The sequence below is a fragment of the Trichechus manatus genome, unplaced genomic scaffold (genome assembly GCF_000243295.1).
Source record: "Trichechus manatus latirostris isolate Lorelei unplaced genomic scaffold, TriManLat1.0 scaffold00049, whole genome shotgun sequence".
Lineage (NCBI taxonomy): Eukaryota > Metazoa > Chordata > Mammalia > Sirenia > Trichechidae > Trichechus > Trichechus manatus.
In genome coordinates, this window is record NW_004443985.1 from 6,905,405 (window position 1) to 6,926,187 (window position 20,783).

The window sequence follows — 20,783 nt, forward strand, 5'->3', positions numbered from 1 at the left end:
TGGTGGGCACTCTGTAAGCGTTTGCTCAGTGCACGTGGTGGGCACTCGGTAAGTGTTTACTGCTGTTGCTATACAGATGGTAGCACTAATGGTTCAGTCTGACTAAGGCATGAACACAAGGAAGCAAATGACAGTGGTTTACTTTTTATTATATGGAAATGCATTGACATACTTGATACTGTGTTCTTCTGTCTTAGCTTCTTAGCCGTTTGTATTTCAGACCCATTAATACCCAGTAAAATTTTCAAATATCCCCACAGTGGGTGGTGGTTGTTAGCTGCCATTGAAGTGGCCCTCGACTCCTGAGGACCCCATGTGTTACAGAATAGAGCTGTTTCCTAGGGTTTTCTTGCCTGTAATCTTTACAGAAGCAGATTGCCAGGTCTTTCTTTCACAGAGCTGCTGGGTGGGTTCAAACTGACTACTTATTTATTTTATTGTACTTTAGATGAAGGTTTACAGAACAGACTAGCTTCTGATTATAAACAGTATGCATATTGTTTTATGATGTTGGTTAACAACCCCACAACATGTCAACACTTGCTTCTTGACCTTGGGTTCCCCATTACCAGCTTTCCTGTCCCGTCCTGCCTTCTTGTTCTTGCCCCTGGACTGGTGTGCCCATTTAGTCTCATTTTATGGGCCTGTCTAATCTTTGGCTGAAGGGTGAACCTCAGGAGTGAGTTCATTGCTGAGCTAAAAGGGTGTCCAGGGGCCATACTTGTGTGGTTTCTGCAGATTCTTTCAGGCCAGTAAGTCTGTTGTTTTTTTTTTTTTTTTTGTGAGTTAGAATTTTGTTCTACGTTTTTCTCCAGTTCTGACTGACAGCCATTCAGTTAGCAGCCGATTGCAAACTGCTTGCATTATCCAGGCTTCTTCCAGAGTGGGTGAGGGAACAAAACGTGCATCCTTCACTCGGGGATTTGTGAGCCCCAGGTTAACGTTTATGCTACAGTGGAACTGATAGTACTTTTTGTTATGTAGGAGCCCTGGTGGTGCAGTGGTTAAGATCTCAGGCTGCTAACCCAAAGGTCAGCAGTTCGCATCCACCAGCCACTCCTTGGAAACCCTGTGGGGCAGTTCTACCCTGTCCTATATGGACTCGAAGGTGGCAGGTTTTGGGTTTTGTTATGTGAGACAAGATCTGTCGGTGGCTGCCCTGTAGGGGGTTTAGGAATATACATTTTGTTATGAAAGGAGCAAATTTAATAAGTACTTTAGTGACAGGCAGTTTGTAGGCACTGGGGATACAGCAGTGAACAAAGTAGACAAAATGCCTGTTCCCTGGATCATGCTTTTGAGAGTCGGGGAGAGAGAAAGTAAGTAAAATACATATTATGTTAGTAAGTTCAGTGGAGAAAAATAAAACACGAATAAGGAGTATTGGGAGGTTGTAATTTTAAATGAGGTGGTCAGGGAAGGCCTTCTGGCAGAGGTGATATTTGAGTGAAGGGAGAAGGAGGTCACCGAGAGGTGCCTCAGAGGAGAGGCCTTCTCCATCTTCCTCATCCTTCTCCCAACCAACTCAGCCTTTGAGCCCACCTGTCCGTGCCCCCCACTGCCAGTACCTTAGATCAGGCCCGCCTCATTGCTTTCTAGGGCTCCTGGAATTGTTCGTTGTCTAGTCTCCTGACTGCTGAGCTTACCCGACTCAGTCGTCCACACTTCTGCCATGACAGTCTTTCCAAAACACCTAAAATCTGGCAGTGGATCGCCATCATCTTTATGATAAAGTCTGACCTCAGCCTGGCATGAGACTCCCTTCATGGCTTCCCTTCCCTTTCAGTCTCACCTTCTGCCTCTTTGTCTCCTCACACCCTAAATCTCACGTGTTCTAAATTATTTGCCCTTCCCAGAAGGGCACTCCTTTGCCTTCAGGCCTCTCTCTGTGGCTGCTTTCCTTACTTCCTACAATGACTGACTCACCATGGTCCATTAACTTTACAAGATTTGGCTGAAGTGTTACCTTCTCAGCAAAGGCCTTTCTGACATCCAAGCAGAACCAGGCTCTTTCTCCTCTGGGCTGGCTTCCTGATGTGTTGTGTAGCTCTTGTCGTTGTTGTTGTTAACTGCTGTTCGAGTTGGCCCCTGGCCCCTGGCCACCCCATGTACAATGGAACAGAACACTGCCTACTACTGGGCCATCCCCATGATCTGTTGCGGATCAGACCGTTGTGATCCATAGGGTTTTCATTAGCTGATTTTTGGAAGTAGATCATCAGGCCTTTCTTCCTAGTCTTAGTCTGGAAGCGCCACTGAAACCTGTTCAGCATCACAGCACTCGCAAGCTTCCTCTGACAGATGGGTGCTGGCTATGCATGAGGTGCATTTGTTAGGAATTGAACCCGGGTCTCCACATAGAGATGAGAATTCTACGACTGACCCATCCCTGCCCCATTGCATATCTCTAGTGTAGTCCTAATAAAGTGTCTTGAAATTTTCCCCTGTTTGTTTTCCCTCTCCAGTTTATGAGCTCCTGGAGGGCGACTACTTTGACTTACAGATCTTTGTATCTCTGTTGCTTGGCTTAATGCAGTAAATGCCTAATGCCGTGGTTCTCAAAGCTGTAATCAAAATGTGGTCCCTGGACTAGCAGCCTCAGCATCTCTGGGAGCTTGTTAGGAATACAGATTCTTGGACCCCACCCCAGAATTACTGAGTCAGAAACCCCGGAGGTGGGACCCAGCGATCTAGTGTTGTAACAAGCCCTGTAGGAAGTTCTGATACATGTTCAAGTTTGAGAACCACTAGTCCAGTGAACAAATGATGGACAGCATTCACTCAGGAGTGGACTGTGGTTTCCTGATAAGTGGGGAGGAAGCCTTCCACCTGTGCTCAGTCCTTGGAAAAAGGAAGCAGCCACGCTCCAGTGGTGGCTGCAAGAATTGAGAATAGTGGACGTTTGAAGTAAGGTTAACGGTATGTTTGATGTCATCAGTTGGGCCTGCAAATCTGTCGTGAGTCCATTGACTTAAATCTTTAAAATTCGAAAGTAGATAAGCTAAAAGGAGGGCACAAACTTATTTTTAAAAATCACCTTGTAATACTTCCATCAGAGGTAATCATACTATCAATGAGTATTTCTAGCTGTTACTGTTTTTATTCATCTATTTATGCTTTGAGATTTGTTATGTGAATATATTTTTTATTCAGAAACCCTTTATTTGAGTCATTTGAAATAGTAAAAAATTAGTTGACATAAATGCCTCGATTTTTTGACCTTTATGTCTGCATCTCTTCACTTTCTAGCATCTAAGGCGGGAATTCACGAAATAAGATAAATTGTGGGTCATATTGAGAGCAGTTTTACCTAACTACTGCCAATTTTTTAAATTTATAGGACTGGGCACCTGAGTTTTGCTTATAACGCATAACATTGTTTCTGTGAGCTAATCAGAATTCAGTTGGTGTCATTTGAACTTAGAGGACTTCTTTTAGGAATGTGGTCTGCCCTAAGAATAAAGATAACAAGAAATCTTGATTCTTTCCTTTCTGGTTCTAGACCAGACTCGGGCACCTTTTCATAAAAAAAGTTTTCATAGCTCCTCTCCATTATAATGCCTAACACACCTGTGTCTACTGAGGTAAAGATATAAAAATTTTCATAGTTCTTGCACAATTATAAAACCAAGACATTATAAATTAAATACCATAAAGTATAGAACTGATAAAATTCAAATTAGCGATATTAATATAACAGATGATGTTTTGCTGAAATTAAATGCCAGTGTTGAGTTTACCAGTAGCCAGATGTATTTATGTATTTTATTTTTCACTGGCTGACTTTACTATTTCCATTTCAAGCATGATGGCTCATCATGGAAATCATCATCATCATAGACAGTAGTGTTTTTAATGCAATCCGTTGTTTTGATGGGCCAGTTTAATAGCACATTGCAGAAGTGCTAAAAAGTTAAGTGCTTATTTAATGACGAGTTCTTTATTGCCTACTTAAGGCCACACTCAGTGCTATGAAGTATCGGGAAATGGCTCATAAGAATACCCAGCCTGCCCTGTACAGCCGTATGTGGTACTGAGCTGCCCTGGCGCACTTGTGAGTTCTGCGTGCCTGGGTACCCAGTCTCCTCCCGGTCCTGCCTGCGTTGCGTGGCCTCATCTTGGCACCAGTTGGTTTATAAACGCTGGGGAAGGCGTGGGCACTGCAGTCTTGTGGCAGCACTCAGCTGCAGTGATGGTCGTTCAGAAGTCCTAAAACATATATGAATTTTTTTCAGCTTAACATGAAAATGAAAACAGTTTTTAAATTCTCAGAGAACTCATGGACCTTCAGGAATCCAGGAAACTCAGCTTTATTACCTATAAGTGCTATGAATATGGTGTTCCTGAGAACTATATAAGAAACCCGTGAAGTAGTCCCATTTAACATTTAAGTACATCCGCAGCATAAAGAAGCCCTCAACACAAGTTTTAAAACTTTCCCTAAGTTTAAATCACATGGTTTCCTGCTGTTCATATTTTTTAAGTCTGTTTTTTATTTTTGTCTGTTCTGCATTCCCTCTGCCCTTTTTCTTGCCCAACTTACTACCCATTCCCACCCCTCTTCCCTTTTCTATATTTTTACAGCTTCATGGTTTTGGAGCTCTGGTGGCACAGCAGTTAAGTGTTTGGCTGCTAACCAAAGGTCTGCAGTTGGAATCCACCACCCGCTGCTTGGAAAGCCTATGGAACAGTTCTCCTCTGTCTTGTAGGGTTGCTGTCAGTTGGAATTGACTCAATGGCAGCGGGGTTTTTTTTGTTTTTGGTGAGGCTGCAGCCACAGCTCCCTGCCCTGGTAGCCTTGATGTGCCATCCATCCTCCGTGATTGTTCCACAAGTGCACACATGACCCAAACCAGGCCAGTGAGGAGTCTTCTCCTGAGATTCTTTGGACAGAACGCCAAGAGGGAGGGTCTTACTCCTCATAAGTTTAACGAGGATGATAGAAGGGTGGAGCGTCCTGTAGCTGTACTTTCCCACTTTGCCTCCCCCACCCAAAAAAAAAAAGTTCCTTGTCCTTGAGTCGACTCTGACTCCTGGCAACCCTATGTATTACAGAGTAGAATTGAGCTCCAGAGGGTTTTCTTGGCCCTAATCTTTCTGGAAGCAGATCGCCAGGCTTTCTCCTGTGACGCTGCTGGGTGGGTTCAAACCACCAACCTTTAGGTTAGTAGTTGAGTGCAAACCATTTGTGCCACCCAAGGGCCCAGCCCCTGAAAAATATGCACAGAAGAAGCTGCCTGTAATAGGATAAAATGAGATTTAACGAGAAGAGCAGAGACACTTGGAGAGAGAATCCTGGTGGAGACAGAGCCTGCATCTTTGGCCCTGTGGCTGCCTGTTATCTTCCATCAGATTGCCTTGGTTGAAACCAGTTCCAGTTGAGTTTTTCAGTTGGCACCAGACACCATCCCAAGTAATCCGTATTATAATAAAAAATGATTTTTTTCCCATTTTTTATGTATCTAGGTGAAGATGGCGCTGGAAAAACAAGCTTAATAAGAAAAATTCAGGGAGTAGAGGAGTACAAGAAAGGAAGAGGACTGGAATACTTGTACTTAAACGTGCATGATGAAGACAGGGACGGTGAGTGGCGTTTACTTGCAGCGTAACTTTGCTGACATCTTTTGTGAGGTGCCCTGCTGCTTAGTCTTTGACCTAACATCTCGGTTTCACTAGGAGGCCTGCGGAAGCGTGTCTGTCAGTAAGTATTTATGTTCAGGCATACTTTTACTGGTTTGGGATTGGACTTCATAATGATACCTGTAAACGTCTTAGGGTATTCCAGTGGGCTGACCTTAGCTTTCTTGTCCTTCTGGAAGAATCTCCATTTTTTAGTTCATTCTCCTTCAGATGGTGAAAGAATACTACCCTATGATTGCTTTATTGACTCCCTTTTCACCTCCTTCTCATTTTCTGGCATAAAAATGTCATCTGCTCCCCAGCTTTTCTCATCTCATCAGCCACGTTCTCTTCTCTAGATCACTTACCTTCCCTTTCTCGTGTATGATATCTTGAATATGCTGACCCTGTCCGCTGAGGGTAGGACTGTAAATACGTTGTGCGGTCTCTGACGCAGAGGATGCTGGCGCTCTGTTGGCAGCTGAATCTTCTTCAGGAGTATTTTTTGTAGATGTGACCTAACAGTTGAATCCCGTCAAAGCCAGGAGATACCTCCTGTGGAGATGCCCTACAATGCGGAGCAGTATTGTTGGTTGGATGGCGAGATAACTTCATCCTGTTGCCTTGGTAACTTTCTTTTGTCTGTTGTAGATCAAACAAGATGTAACGTATGGATCTTAGACGGGGATCTGTATCACAAAGGACTCCTTAAATTTTCACTGGAAGCCGTTTCTCTGAAGGACACTCTAGTAATGCTGGTTGTTGATATGTCAAAGCCTTGGACTGCTTTGGATTCTTTACAGAAGTGGGCAAGTGTTATTAGAGAGCATATTGACAAATTGAAAATTCCTCCTGAAGAAATGAAAGAAATGGAACAAAAGCGTGAGTAGTCTGCAAATACTAACATAGATTTCAGACACAAAATGTCTTTGCTGACGATAATCATTAGGGGTTTGTTTTTTTTTTTTTTTTTTTTTTTACTGTGAGTAAGGTTTAACGAAGGAAGTATAATGTGACTGCTGTTTCTGAAATTCACTTTACTGCCATGCTAGGTTTCAGCATAGTTTTAAATTAGAAATATATACATAATGGCGGGTTCTCTAGTGGAGCTGCTCTGTCTCCTTGCCAAAAAGCTGTGTGTGTTTATTTTGGAAAATAGGGTTTTAGAGTGAACGGAAATGTGCATCATTCTTTGGCTGTTGCTTTTCAGCCTTTTTATTTCTTGATAAGTAAAACAATCTATCAACCTTGTCAAAACGAAATGTGTCTGGTAAGACATTAACCTAAAGATGTTAAGCTGGTTTTATGATTTACAAAGTATATATTTTGTATGCAGTGTGTGAATTGGAAATTATAAAAGCTTTGCCCATATTTTCTTTTATCCTTTCATGGCCCTTTCTGAATTTGAGAAAGTAGACAGACAAGTAGAGTGTGACTTGGCCAGAGTATTCTGCACAGATTGAACCAACCCTGGGAAGGACCCACTTTTTGGAGCCACCCAGCGCCGTCTTGTGCCTCCTGATACTCAACGCGAGTCCATTATTGGTGTACTGTTTTTGAAATAGGATTCTCACACCCTTTTTGTCTCTTCTGTTATACCAAAATAAGTATAAAGTCCAATAAAATGTATGTTTAGACTATGGTAGAGAAATCTGTCTGCTTAAAGAAAGCGATTTCTAAACTCTGTATTGGATTATTTGACTTTCAGTGATTAGAGACTTCCAAGAATACGTTGAGCCAGGAGAAGATTTCCCAGCATCTCCCCAGAGAAGAAGTGCCGCGTCGCAGGAAGACAAGGACGACAGTGCGGTCTTACCTCTGGGCGCCGATACGCTGACGCATAACTTGGGTGTCCCAGTTCTAGTAGTGTGCACAAAGGTTAGTTTGCTTCCTATAGATCTCTGCTACTGATGGTCGCCGAGGATGAGCAACTGTTTTTGTTTTCCAGGCCTTTTTTTGGAGCTAACACATTCGATTTCCTAGATAATTATTCTGAAGAAATAGAAGTAATAGTTTATAAAATACCGAATGATATTCACATGTTGGTCTTGTGATCGTAATGATTTCTTGGAAAGAAAATGTTACTTCAAATATTTGTGTGTTTCATTTTTCTAATTCTAATTAGATGTCAGCGTGCAATAATACTTTATTATATTATTTAGTAGAATAGTAGTATCCAACAGAATGTGGAAATTATCAAACAATATCATTAATATCACTCGCAAGTAAAATTTTGCTGAAGATAATTCAAAAACGGTTGCAGCAGTACATTGACAGGGAGCTGCCAGAAATGCAAGCCGGATTCAGAAGAGGATGTGGAATGAGGGATATCATTGCTGATGTCAGATGAATCTTGGCTGAAAGCAGAGAGTACCAGCAAGATGTTTACTTGTGTTTTATTGACCGTGCAAAGGCATTCAGCTGTGTGGATCATTACAAATTATGGATAACATTGCAAAGAATGGGAATTCCAGAACACTTAATTGTGCTCATGCAGAACCTGTACATAGACCAAGAACAGAACAAGGGAATACTGCGTGGTTTAAAGTCAGGAAAGGTGTGCGTCAGGGTTGTGTCCTTTCACCATACCTATTCGGTCTGTATGCTGAGCAGATGATCAGAGGAGCTGGACTACATGAAGAAGAACGGGGCATCAGGATTCGAGGAAGACTCGTTAGCAGCCTGTTTTATGCAGATGACACAACCTTGCTTGCTTGCTTGTCTTCTTGCTGAAAGCAAAGAAGACACTTACTGATGAAGATTAAAGACTACAGCCTTCAGTACAGATTACACGTCAACGTAAAGAAAATAAAAATCCTCACAACTGGACCAGTAAGCAACATCATGATAAACGGGGATAAGATTGAAGTTGTCAAGGATTTCATTTTATTTGGATCCAAATCAACACCCACAGAAGCAGCACTCAAGAAATCAAATGACGTGTATTGCATTGGGCAAATCTGCTGCAAAAGAACTCTTTAAAGTGTTAAAAAGCAAAAATGTCACCTTGAGGACTAAGGTGCGCCCAGCTAAGGCATGGTGTTTTCAGTCGCCTCATATGCATGTGAAAGCTGGACAGTGAATAAAGAAGACAGAAGAACAATTGATGCCTTTGAATTATGATGTTGACAGAGAATATTGAATGTACCATATTCTACCAGAAGAACAAACACATCTGTCCTGGAAGAAGTAACAGCCAGAATACTCCTTAGAAGCGAGGATGGTGAGACCTCATCTCACATACTTTGGACGTGTTATCAGGAGGGACCAGTCCCTGGAGAAAGACATCATGCTTGGTAGGATAGAGGGTCAGCGAAAAAGAGGCAGACCCTCAACGAGATGGAATGATACAGTGGCTGCAGCAGCGAGCTCAAACAGCAACGATTGTGAGGATGGCGCAGGACTGGGCAGTGTTTTGTTCTGTTGTGCACGGGGTCGCTGTGAGTCAGAAATGACTCGACAGTACCCGACAAGAAAAGCACTGTCATTTAGTAGAAATAATTATAGCCAAAACGATAGTTTAATTTTACAGTAGCTAATTATTATAAAATATTTTTTTAACATTGAATTAAAAAAATTTTTTTTTAAGTTTTTGATGTGGTGAAACATGTAACAACATTTACTGTTTCACCCGTTACAGTGTGTACGATTAAGTGACGTGAGTGAGGTTCCCCATGTCGTACAACCGTCACCACTGTACATTTCCACTTCTTTAAAGATGTTCTTATATGATCACGGTGATCAGACTTCTGCTGACTTAGTCTGTCACTGTGTACACTTCTTAATAAAATATCAGATTTCCTTTAGAAGTAATTCATAGTTCAAGTTCATCTTCTCTTTTTATCCTAACTGCTGTGTTTTTACTATTTGTAATTCATGGAGTGTTGTCGTTAGGTGCCGTCGAGTCCGTACTCATGAAATAGTTAAGAAAATGACGGAACATAAACCCTTCTGAGACCTAAAATTATTGACATTTTTGTAACGTCTAAAGTTAGCACATATACATTAAAAGAAGGTATGGAATTTATTCATTTTTGGAATAAAAATAATAAAAATGTTTTAAAACACAGCTTAATTTTTGTAGCATTTTAATTAAAACTGATCAGTAACAACGGGTCGGGGGACAGCATTTAAAATGATTAAAGTTCATTATCAGCCTTTCACATGGTAATTCTGGTGTAGTTAATTGTTGCTTATAACTTTTCTCTACACGTATATCTTTAAAAGCGCATACCTGCATCATTTTGCTTGTGGTTTTTATTTTGTTTTGTTTGTCAAAGAGCTGTTGATCTGCAGATGTTGCCCTGCTTTACCACAACTTGCTTCATAAAAAGCAATCTTGTTTTCCAAAAGAGAAAGGTTAAATTTAAAGAGTCCCAAGTCAACATAAAATGAGTCATAGATGCCTAAGATTTTCAGGGTAGGGGGCTCGCCTACTGTCGTTCACAGACTTAAGCTGTCAGCTGTATCTCAGTGGAAGCATGTAGGGGTGGGAGAGTGTATCAGAATGGACGCAGTGTGATGGCTCAAGTCCGCCCGTTTGGAGACTGGAAATTGAGATGGAGAGAGTGAGTTTCTCGCCTCAGGCCCAGATCCTGTGGTTTCAGTTAAAATCTTACTAAGCTACCACGCTTCACCAAAAGTGCCATAATAATTATTATAAGTATCTTGAATCATTTGCAAGAATCGTTCTCAGAGTTCTGTAAAATGGGCAGACATGCTGCATCATCTTACACAAGGAGAGACTGTGCATACCAAATCAGACCCCAAACTAATAATAGGTATAATGGATATTAATAACGTTTCTTTTTATATTTCCCAATTCAGAAGGGTTTTGGAGAAATTATTTGGATGATATGGTGCTTGAACCACATCTTCTCTTTCTTTTGTTTTTTCTTAATATCAGAATTAGGAATTCTTTCACTGATTCTTCAGGTAACATTTCAAAAATAGCCTGTCATTCCCTTATTTTGCTCTTGTTGCGATTGCAATGAAAGTGAACCAGAAAATAAATGAAGGTCAGTTAAGAATTATCAGATAAACAGGAATAGAGAGAAAATAGTGAGAGGTGGAGACCCCCTGGATGTATAGAAGTGTTTTATAGAACTGGAGTAGAGTTTAGATCTTGAAAACTTTGTTCTAGAACACAAGTAGTTAACAAGTGTGACCACTCAGTATAAGCTTGTCCTGTTAATCCCTGTATGGGAAAAAAACTTTCTCTTTGTTGTTCTCACCAGATTCGATGTACCACAAAAGTCAATGCTTTTTAAAGAAATAAAGCTATTAGTCTTAAGACTTCACCCTGTTGTGTAGGATTTTATTTTAGAAGATTAGTAAAGAAATATTCAGGTTTGTCATGCGTAAACTCATTATTATTTTAAGGTGGTCATGGCAAGGCAAGCAAGCCAAGACCTCACAACATGCATGTAGAACTGGAGAGGCAGGATTTACAATTACAGTGTTACTCCATGGTTAGAGTTGCAGTCCTGAGACTTCAGGCTTCTGCCTTTTGTGAGCGATCTCGGGAGGAAGGCTTGACAATGGCTCGAACCTGGTGGAGATCCCTCATAGCTGGAGTCTGAGGTCAGTGGCTACGGGCTGAGTCTCAGCAGGCTTTTGGTCTTCAGAAAGAGTAAGGAACTAGAGAAAGATCTCTCTGCCTTCTCTCAGTGAGAGAGCAGAAATTCAGTGTTCATATGTGAAATTCTCACATTGGCCTCACAATATGAGGGCCACTGAGATGTCAAAGACAAGTATGTTGTGTCTTTTCTTCAGGGTTAGAGATTAGCTGAATGTTACATTTTTTTCTTCAAGGTTAGAGATTAGGGAGGTTGTTTAGATTTATGTCTCCAGGCTAGTTTACAAAGATAACTATGTTGTCTCTTCTCTTATCACAGCATGCTCATTCAGAGTCAACTTAAGATTACTTACCTTCTATGTCTAAGTTGAGAAGTTTGCTAAATAACTTTCTAATGACTTACAGGTTCTTAATGTTATAGTTAATGTTAGAGAGCCTCACAAAGGTAGACATAATTCTATTTCTAAATTCATATTATCAGTGATTATACCTACATATTTTGAAAGTATAATAGTGACTGACGGTATTTGAGAGAATCATAAAAACATAAAAAACACAACCAGAAATCTTCGGCTGTCTAGGAGTGGTTGGGTATTCTAAGTCCTCCTTCTCAGTTTTCTCGTCCAGAATTGAACTGCTTTAGTCATTATATTTAATTTTGATTATTTAATCTCATATTGTTCTTTTTAACTGTTTTTCCTCAACAGTGTGATGCCATTAGTGTCCTGGAGAAAGAACACGACTACAGAGATGAACATTTTGATTTTATTCAGTCACATGTTCGCAAGTTTTGTTTACAGTGTATCCTTTTAACATGTTGGTTGATGCGGTGCACCTCACCTGATTTTGTTTTCTGAAGCAAAGGAATTAAATTGATGGACTGTAGAAATTATTGTTTTTCCTCCTGCCTCAGGTTAGAAATTTCATTTTAGATCCCAGGTCTTCATTTTACTTCTCAAATGATCTGTACCTGGGTGTTTTGAGATATAAAACAAGTATCAAAATATATACCTTTAGTTTGCTTTGTTTAAAGTACTGTGCTTTAAAAGTTGTCAGTCTTACGTGGAAAATACTCCTCTTGGATCAGATATTTTGCCGTTGGATTCCCCAACCAAAACTTTTGGGTCTAAAAAACAAAGAAATGATACTAGGAGTAGATAGTAGTAACAAGTTTTACACGTGTTTATAGTGTCCACAGTTCACAAAGCATCTCTATTAATGGACTAGCTAAACAAGATCCCTTGACCCTGGTGGTTTTCCTTTCCCCTTGTTCCTCCTGCTCCTTGTCCTCTCTTCTCCATGGGCCTTTTTCTTCATATGTCACACAGCAGCTGAGTTGAGTTAAAGGGCACTAATGTACATAAGAATCTTTAAAAAGAAAAAAAGCATAATTGAAGTAGAGATACCTACAACCTTTTTGTTATCTTTGAAGATCAGAATATTTGAGAACAGATAGTGTCTGTAAATATTTATTTAATGCTGTGCTTGAAAATGTAAATATAGAAATGTAATCAGGAGGGAAATTATCCATTAAATTACAGACCTTTAGTGCTGGTTGATTTTAAAAGTATCTAAAATGTGAGAAGTCACCTCCAGATAGGGAGGTATTTGTTTGGCAATGAGTGTGACGATTTAAAATAATCTTTATTTAAGGTATTTTTAATTGTAATTGCACTGTAAATTTTTCAGCTATAGAAATCTTTCAGATTATCATAAATCAGCTCTCATTATGGGGAAGATCATTAATGAAAAGTTCACACAGTTAAGCCTTTACTTAGGGTTACGATGTTTGTTTCTACCAAATTTTACACCGTGTTATGTAGTATTTAACAGTGTTGCTTTTAGATTCATAAACCCCAGGCCAGTCCTAGAAAATCTGAGTATCCCAGTTAAAGAAATTAGACAGCTCTTGGCCTTTCCTGTTAGCCTAAGTCACCGTCTCTCTTGTGGGCACACAGCCAGTGCCACCGCACGGTCCTGGGATCTCTGATAGACCACACTGTCTGTCAGCAGTCACACTGCCCCTTTTTCCACAGGCCTCTAGGCCTCTTGATCTTTTTGTTTTTTTAAACCTCTTGATCTTTTGATCTATCTGATCTTTTCGGATAAAAGGTCCAAGTTAGGATCTGCTTTAAGGAATTCCTCCTCGTGTGAGATTGTTTTATCTCAAGTTTGGGTCATGAAATTTACTTTCGCCTTGAGTCATTCCTAGACGGCTTCTTGATGGTACCCAGTGGTTCACCTTCTCTCATCAGTGGGTCTCTGAAGCGTTGTCCTCAAAGTGCTAATTCCTGGGATTAGTAAAACTGCAAGAGACATTAGTGCATACATTTTTGTTGAAAAGACAGACAAAACGGTTATGAAATTGAGGAAGGTTAAACTTACCTCTGTGTGTACTTTAAATATAGAGGTGGTGTAGCTGGGGCAGTGTTACTAAAGGTACCTCTGCTTTCTTGCATTAATGAGACTTTCAGCCTCCTAAATTACAGAGATTATGTAAAGACTGTTTCATTTGCCTTTTGAAACTAATATACATGTAGCTCAGAACACAGAACTTTATATCTGTTCATGGAGTTTGTCCAAATATTTCTTTAATTAATGGTATTATTCAGATGGTGCAGCACTTATTTACACTTCAGTAAAAGAAAACAAAAATATAGATTTAGTGTATAAATACATCGTTCAGAAGCTATACGGATTTCCCTATAAGATTCCTGCTATTGTTGTGGAAAAAGATGCAGTATTTATGTAAGTATAATCTTCAGTGTATTATTTGATCATGTGTTGATGCAACTGTTTGGTTGAGTTGTCGTTTTTGGTTTTAAGGTGGGACCAGTAGACCTTTCCATGTTGAGTAGGTGAGACTCTGCCCATAGATGGCTTCATTTTTAACCCGCTTTGATCTGTTTACCATTGCCTTTTAGAGGTACTGTTGGCCTGAGCCCGTTTTGAAAGGCCTTCGCTAGTATAGTTAACCTGTCTATTGCGTGCCTGTATCACTGTATTGGATCTGCATATTCTTTAATTGATTATGATATATAAATGACTCAATGTCTAATCTAGATAGCTATTAAAAAGTTATCTGAATAAAACTGGGAGGTAATCATTACTGCCCTCCCCCCAAAAAACTATAATGGCATTTTTTTTTTAATTAGGAAGATTTATAATCATTTTAAGTATATAATTAGTAAAACATAACTTGGGCATTACAGTAACAAGCAGGTTAGTTTTCTATGGTTGGTCAGATTGTTCCCTTTACGTGGTTGTAGATTGAATGAATGAATGACGATGTAAATGCTTTAGGGTTTATCATATGCGTTTCTTTCCAGTCCGGCAGGGTGGGATAATGATAAGAAAATAGGAATATTACATGAAAATTTTCAGACATTAAAAGCAGAAGATAATTTTGAAGACATCATAACTAAACCACCTGTCCGAAAGGTAACACTTTCAGTATTTAGCCTCAATATTTAGATTGAGGGGGAACTCCATCACTTTAACATTAAAAGGGGAAAGGCAAGGGGGTCCTCTTTTGTAAGGAGGGTTTCTAAGTGTAATTTGGGTGTTTCTAATGTGCAGTTCACAAGAAGGACTTGTTTTAGGAAGATTTAAATCAGCTATTCAGTTGCTGAATCGTTGCGTAGCCTTTGGCATATTTATATTATAGCAAATATTAGTACAGATTCCATCTTCTTCTAATACAACCAGAACCAAACCTGTTGCCACTGAGTTAGTTCCAACTCTTAGTGACCCTATAGCGACCCTGTAGGACAGAGTAGAACTGCCCCATAGGGTTTCCAAGGCTGTAATCTTTACGGAAGCAGACTGCCACATCTTTCTCACGCAGCTGGTGGGTCGAACGTCCGACCTTTCGATCAGCAGCCGAGCGCGTAACTGCCACACCACCAGGCCTCCTTTCTTCTAACGTAGTCCCTAGAAATCATGGGTTGTCGTGAGGACCGTGTGGGTTTTCAGCAGTTGGAATAGCCAGAATCTGTGAACTTTCCAATCTAGCGCTCAGCTGGAAGCCAAGAAAACGTTGCAAGAAGGATTTTCTTGGCTTCTACGCGTTGAGACAGACCTTGAGTCTTCTCGACAGTTATTAGTTACCCGCAGTAGCCCCACAGCTATCCAGGAGCTTCCAGTTTCATATATTTAATTTTAATCTTAACTGTAGCATGCCATTCGCATGACTATAAAATCTGGTTCCACAAATACCCTTCTTTTCATCTGTCTTGATTTTATATGAAGCAGTATATGATGTCCTATAGTTAGATAATAGATGTTTCTGAAAGGTTGTATAAAAGTGAGTATTTGTATGTAATACTTCTCACTGACTCACTTTGAGTTTGGACATATGTTTCAGGAAAAAATAATTTCGATTTATAAGATTCTTAATGTAAACATTCACAGCATAGAGCATCTGTCTTTGTATTTAATTAGTAAGTCAAACGAAAAATCAGTTGGTGTGGTATTTGATTTGGATGTCTGTTAAAAGAAATGCGTGCATCAAAAAACAGTAGCAACAGTTTTTCCCCTTCTCTTTTCTGCCTACTCATTGCATGAATATTTATTGAGGGTCAGGCAGGGCTGTTTTGGGCACTGGGCGCTCACTGGGAGGGTGATGCTCACAGTAAACCAGGACAGTGCTGTGAAAATGACACAGGGTGAAGAGAGCTGGCCAGAGGCTGGGGAGGAGCCGGAATGAGAGCCGGATGTCTGGCAGGGCCTAACCTTAGGGTGCAGTGGGGACTTTGGATTCCATTCTGAGTGAGATGGGAAGCGATCGGAGAGTCTGAGCAGAGGAGTGATGTCATCTGGTAACTATTTAAGAGGGTCACATGGAAGGATCCCTGGTGGCACAACAGTTAAGCGCTTGACTGCTAACTGAAAGGCTGGCTGTCCTGAGCCCCGGCTCCGTGGGAGAAAGACCTGGCAGTCTGCTCCCATGAAGATTACAGCCAGGACTGCCCCATGGGAAAGTTCTGCTCTGTCACATGGGGTCATGATGAGTTGGAATCGACCCAGCGGCAGTCAGCTACAACAGTCGATCGCCTAATACCTCCAATAGCATAGAAAATTAGAGTAATAAAACTGGAGGGGGGAATCTAAAAGGATCACGCCCGCTGCTGGGAAGAAAATGGGCTGGGGACTACGTTGTACAGCAAGTGTAGAAGTAGGAAGCGTTTGCAGCCGTTTCCTGATTTCTCAGGGGGCTCTAGAGGTCTGTGGTTGTTGATATTTACGTCTTTAAGTTGTCTTTCACTGAGCGGGGATATTCCTGGGATACAGCACCCAGCTGTTATTTCGCAAATTTACAAGTGATATTAATATACCCGTGGCCTCTAGGCTTATGCTCTCCAATACAGTAGCCACTAGGCATGTATGGCTTTTAAATGTAAATTAAATAAAATTAACCATTTAGTTCCTTAGTGGCAGGAGCCATGTTTCCGGTGCTCAGTAGCCACAGGTGGCTGATGGCTGCTGTAGCGGACAGCACGGTGTGGGGGGGGGGGGGGGTAGAACGTTTACATCATTGCAGGAAGTGATCAGACGGCTTGCCTGAGGGGCTTGGGTAGGAGAGTTCACCATGTGAATATAGCCTTGGTAATGTTCATAGTGCTGAGCTGTTCTTTTAATGAATCTAATCGAGAGAGTAAGTTGTTCATGACTTTAGCAGAATACATTAAACTTATTCATTTGTGCACTAATTTCAGTTTGTGCATGAGAAAGAAATTGTGGCAGAAGATGACCAGGTGTTTCTGATGAAGCTGCAGGTACGGATTTGCATCAGAAGCAGAAATTGCTGTGGAGAAATTGTTCTTACACATATTTTCTTTAAAAATACAGCAGTACATGCTAGGAATGTCTAAACTCGAATTCTTTTTTTTTTTTTTTTTTTTCTCTTAGACGCTTTTAGCAAAACAGCCACCGATTGCAGCTGGAAGGCCTGTGGTCAGTATTACAGAGTTTGACAAAGTTATTAAAATATGTACAACATACTGTTTTTTTTTCCTTAATTGTATACATATTTCATATGCGTGTGCTTTAATATAAACTTGAACTCAGAATTCTGGAATTTATCTTGTGAGGTTTTAAAAAATAAGCTTCATTTCGTTTTTGGGTATTTAAATCACGTAAGGATGTATTTTACAAACGTTTGTTATGTGTCAGTTATGGTGGTGAGCCGTTTATCACAAATCCTCAACAGCCCTCGGAGGCAGGTGCTGCTGTGAAACCCATTTTACCGATGGGAAATGAAGGCTTTGGAGGTGATTGTGACTTGTCTGAGATTATACAACTGGTAAGGATGCAAGTCTGGATTGGAATCCAGATGTGACTCCCAAGCTTATGCTTTTAACCATACCGAATTACTCATTATGGGCTTTTCCCATTGAAGGAAAAGGAGTGTTCTGAAGTATGATAGACCTGTAGTGTTCTCTAATAACGAGGAGACCGTTGCAAACGTTTTTATCAGTGGCTTGCAGTGGGGAAGCACCAGGAGAATGGATGTGGGACAATTGCCAAGTAATTTCCTTTTATAATAGTAACTTCTGTGAAATTGACAGTTGTGAGTTTTTGTAATTGTGGTTTTCCTATTTTTATATAGGATGCCTCACCAAGAGTCCCAGGAGGCTCCCCTCGAACACCCAACAGATCCGTGTCATCCAACGTTGCTAGCGTGTCCCCCATCCCTGCTGGGTCAAAAAAAATTGATCCAAATATGAAAGGTATGTGTCTCTTTTTTCTTTTCTTTCTTTCTTTTTGGAGAAAACAACGCAATATGTTTTGCAATGGAAAGAAATTTACCTGGAATTCTCCCTTTTACCATAGCTACTTTCCATTTTGTCTAACACCGTCTAGTTTTTGTCTCGGTAGATATAATCTCATAGTTAATCAGATCGTAAACCCTTTTACATGATGTTCGTAACATTTTAACATCAGTGATAAAAGCTTTTTGAAAGTTCTGTGTTGTATTTGTTATAGGTAAACTGCAGTTAACATAAGGAAGAACCTGTATGCATGATAGTTATTTCTGTAGGAATATCTGCCATAAGTGGGATTAGTAGGTCAAAGACTTTGTACATTTTTATGCCTTTGATATTGTTTTTCAAATGGATTGCTCAGCTTTACAAACCGTCAGTGTTGACTATTGCAAATTTACCACACCTAATCAGTGCTTTTTAATGACTAATGGGAAGCCTCCCCCCCACCCCCGCCCCAGTATTTCCCTCTATTTGTATTTCCTATCTGTGAATTGCCCTTTTATCTCTAGGGAACTTCTGCTGGTTTTCATGTAGGATCAGGTAACTTTTTGTCATACTTGATGAAGCTATTTTTCAATGGTCATATTTTCGAAAATCCCTTTCAAAGGGGAGAGATAACTGGCATCTGACTCTGCTCATGTAAAATGCTGTTAGTCTTTTAATAATAACAATTTTCCAATTTCTTTAATAGTTATCAAACTAGAATTGAGTTTGGAATATACAGCTCTTAAATTTTAAGTATATTGTTTTCTGCGTATGATTACTGTAATAATAATTTATGGAAAAATCTAACATTTTGAGTAAAAGTGTTTACTTTTTATAGCTGGAGCCACAAGTGAAGGTGTCCTGGCAAATTTCTTCAATAGTTTACTGAGTAAGAAGACCGGCTCCCCAGGAGGCCCTGGTGGTGGCAGTCCTGGAGGTGGGGCTGGAGGTGGAAGCGCTGGGTTACCATCATCTTCCAAAAAGTCAGGTATAGTTGCCTGGAGCAAGTTACTTTTAAATAAAAAGCAAAAAAAACTCAGCTTTATGAAGATACAATTTAAGTACCATGAAGTTCACTCATTTAAAGTGTGCGATTCAGTGGTTTTTAGTATATTTACAGAGTTGTGCAACCATCAGCCATAATCTAATTTTACAATGTTTTCATCTTCCCAAAATGAAACCATAAATCCATTAGCAGTTGCTCCTCTTCACTGCGTTGCCCCCCTGCCCCCTAGTTAATCTCCTTTCTTCTGTCTGTGAATTTCCTGATTCTGGGCATTTCCTATCGGTGGAGTCATACAAAGTGTGGCTTCTTCCGCATGGCATGTTTTCAAGGGTCATCCACGTTACAGCGTGTATCTGTACGTCGCCTTTTTATGGCTGAATAACATTCCGTTGTCTGGATATAGCATATTTTGTTTACCCACTTGTCTGTTGATGGACATTTGGGTTGTTTCCACTTTAGCACAGTTATGAATAATGCTGCTATGAACATTCATACACAAGTTTTTGTATGGACATATGCTTCCATTTCTCTTGGGCATATACCTAGGAGTGAAATTGCTGGGTCATACGGTAGCTCTATGTTTAACTTTTTGAACAACTGCCAGACTGTTTTCCAAAGCACCGCACCATTTGACATTCCCACCAGCAGTGTGTGAGGGCTCCAGTTTCTCCACATCCTCGGCAACACTTGTTATCATCTGTCTTTTGGATTCTAGCCGTCCTAGGGGTGTGAAGTCCTGTCTCATTGTGGTTTTGATTTGCACTTCCCTGATGGCTAAGGATGCTGAGCATCTTTTCATGTGCCATTTATTTATCTTATTTGGAGAAATTCTTTGCCAATTTTCTGATTGGGTTGTCTTTTTTATTGTTGACTTATAAGAGTTCTTTATAATCTGGATACTTAGACCCTTATCAGATATGTGATTTGCCAGTAATTTCTCCTGTTCTGTGAATTGTCTTTTGTTTTTCTTGGTAGTGTTCTTTGGAGCACGAAAGTTTTCCATTTTGATGAAGTCCAGCATATCTGTTATTTTCTTTTGTTGCTTGCATAACTGCTGTTTAAATAGACTTTTTAACCCAGTCTCCTTTTTTAACCCGACCTTTTTGCCACCCTTTTCACAAATACCTGCAGCTACCATTTTCTGAACCTTTGACAGATTTCTGGGTGTACGTGGGTCACTTCTGGGCTTCTCCACTGCCCATTTAGAAAATTCAGCTCTCTGACGACTGCTGATTTAGTTACCACTCATTTCATCTTCCTTCCAGACTCCAGAATTCTGTTGCTAGTTTCTCTTTTATCCTTCTTCCTGTGCCGTCTTAGAAAAACCCCGTTACTGTCATTGTACTGGGGTGTTGGGAAGGAGCCAAGGCTAATGGGTGTCCTCAGTTCACTATCTTTTCTATATGTGTTTAGATTAAGTAAGTACAATTCTAGAAGAAATAGTTTAAAAATAAACCATATGGTCGGGTTTTTGTTTTGTTTTGTTTTTTTAATTAGTGTTGTGATGTCAGCAGGGGATTATCTCAAAATCCCAGCAGCTACTTAATTTATTTTTATTTACTTATTTTTTATTGTTGTAGCTTAAATGAAGTTTACATTTCAAGTTAGTCTTCCATACAAAAATTTACACATGCGTTGTTACGTGACCCTAATTGCTCTCCCCATACTGTGACAGCACCCTCCTCCTTTCCACCCCTGATTCCCCATGTCCATTCAACCAGCTTCTAGTCCTCTCTGCCTTCCCATCTCACCTCTGGAGAGAAGCTGCCCGTTGAGCCTCTTGTATCTACTTGAGCTAAGAGGCACACTCCTCACAAGTATCACTTTA

At 40.3% G+C, this 20,783-nt stretch overlaps 1 protein-coding gene across 3 annotated transcripts in view; it reads left to right on the top strand.

Annotated features, from left to right (window-relative positions):
• DYNC1LI1 (dynein cytoplasmic 1 light intermediate chain 1) overlaps positions 1-20,783 on the top strand; it is a 38,925-nt gene that overhangs the window by 12,780 nt on the left and 5,362 nt on the right. Inside the window, exons 3-12 of one of the 3 annotated variants that reach the window (XM_004377351.1) lie at positions 5,467-5,583; positions 6,271-6,501; positions 7,328-7,497; positions 11,905-11,998; positions 13,810-13,945; positions 14,527-14,638; positions 16,915-16,974; positions 17,108-17,152; positions 17,808-17,928; positions 18,788-18,937. In XM_004377351.1, coding sequence (XP_004377408.1) covers positions 5,467-5,583; positions 6,271-6,501; positions 7,328-7,497; positions 11,905-11,998; positions 13,810-13,945; positions 14,527-14,638; positions 16,915-16,974; positions 17,108-17,152; positions 17,808-17,928; positions 18,788-18,937 — 1,236 coding nt within the window. Of the gene's footprint in view, positions 1-5,466; positions 5,584-6,270; positions 6,502-7,327; positions 7,498-11,904; positions 11,999-13,809; positions 13,946-14,526; positions 14,639-16,914; positions 16,975-17,107; positions 17,153-17,807; positions 17,929-18,473; positions 18,727-18,787; positions 18,938-20,783 lie in introns of those variants that run through there. The other 2 variants (XM_023732247.1, XM_023732246.1) reach the window with 2 other exon arrangements.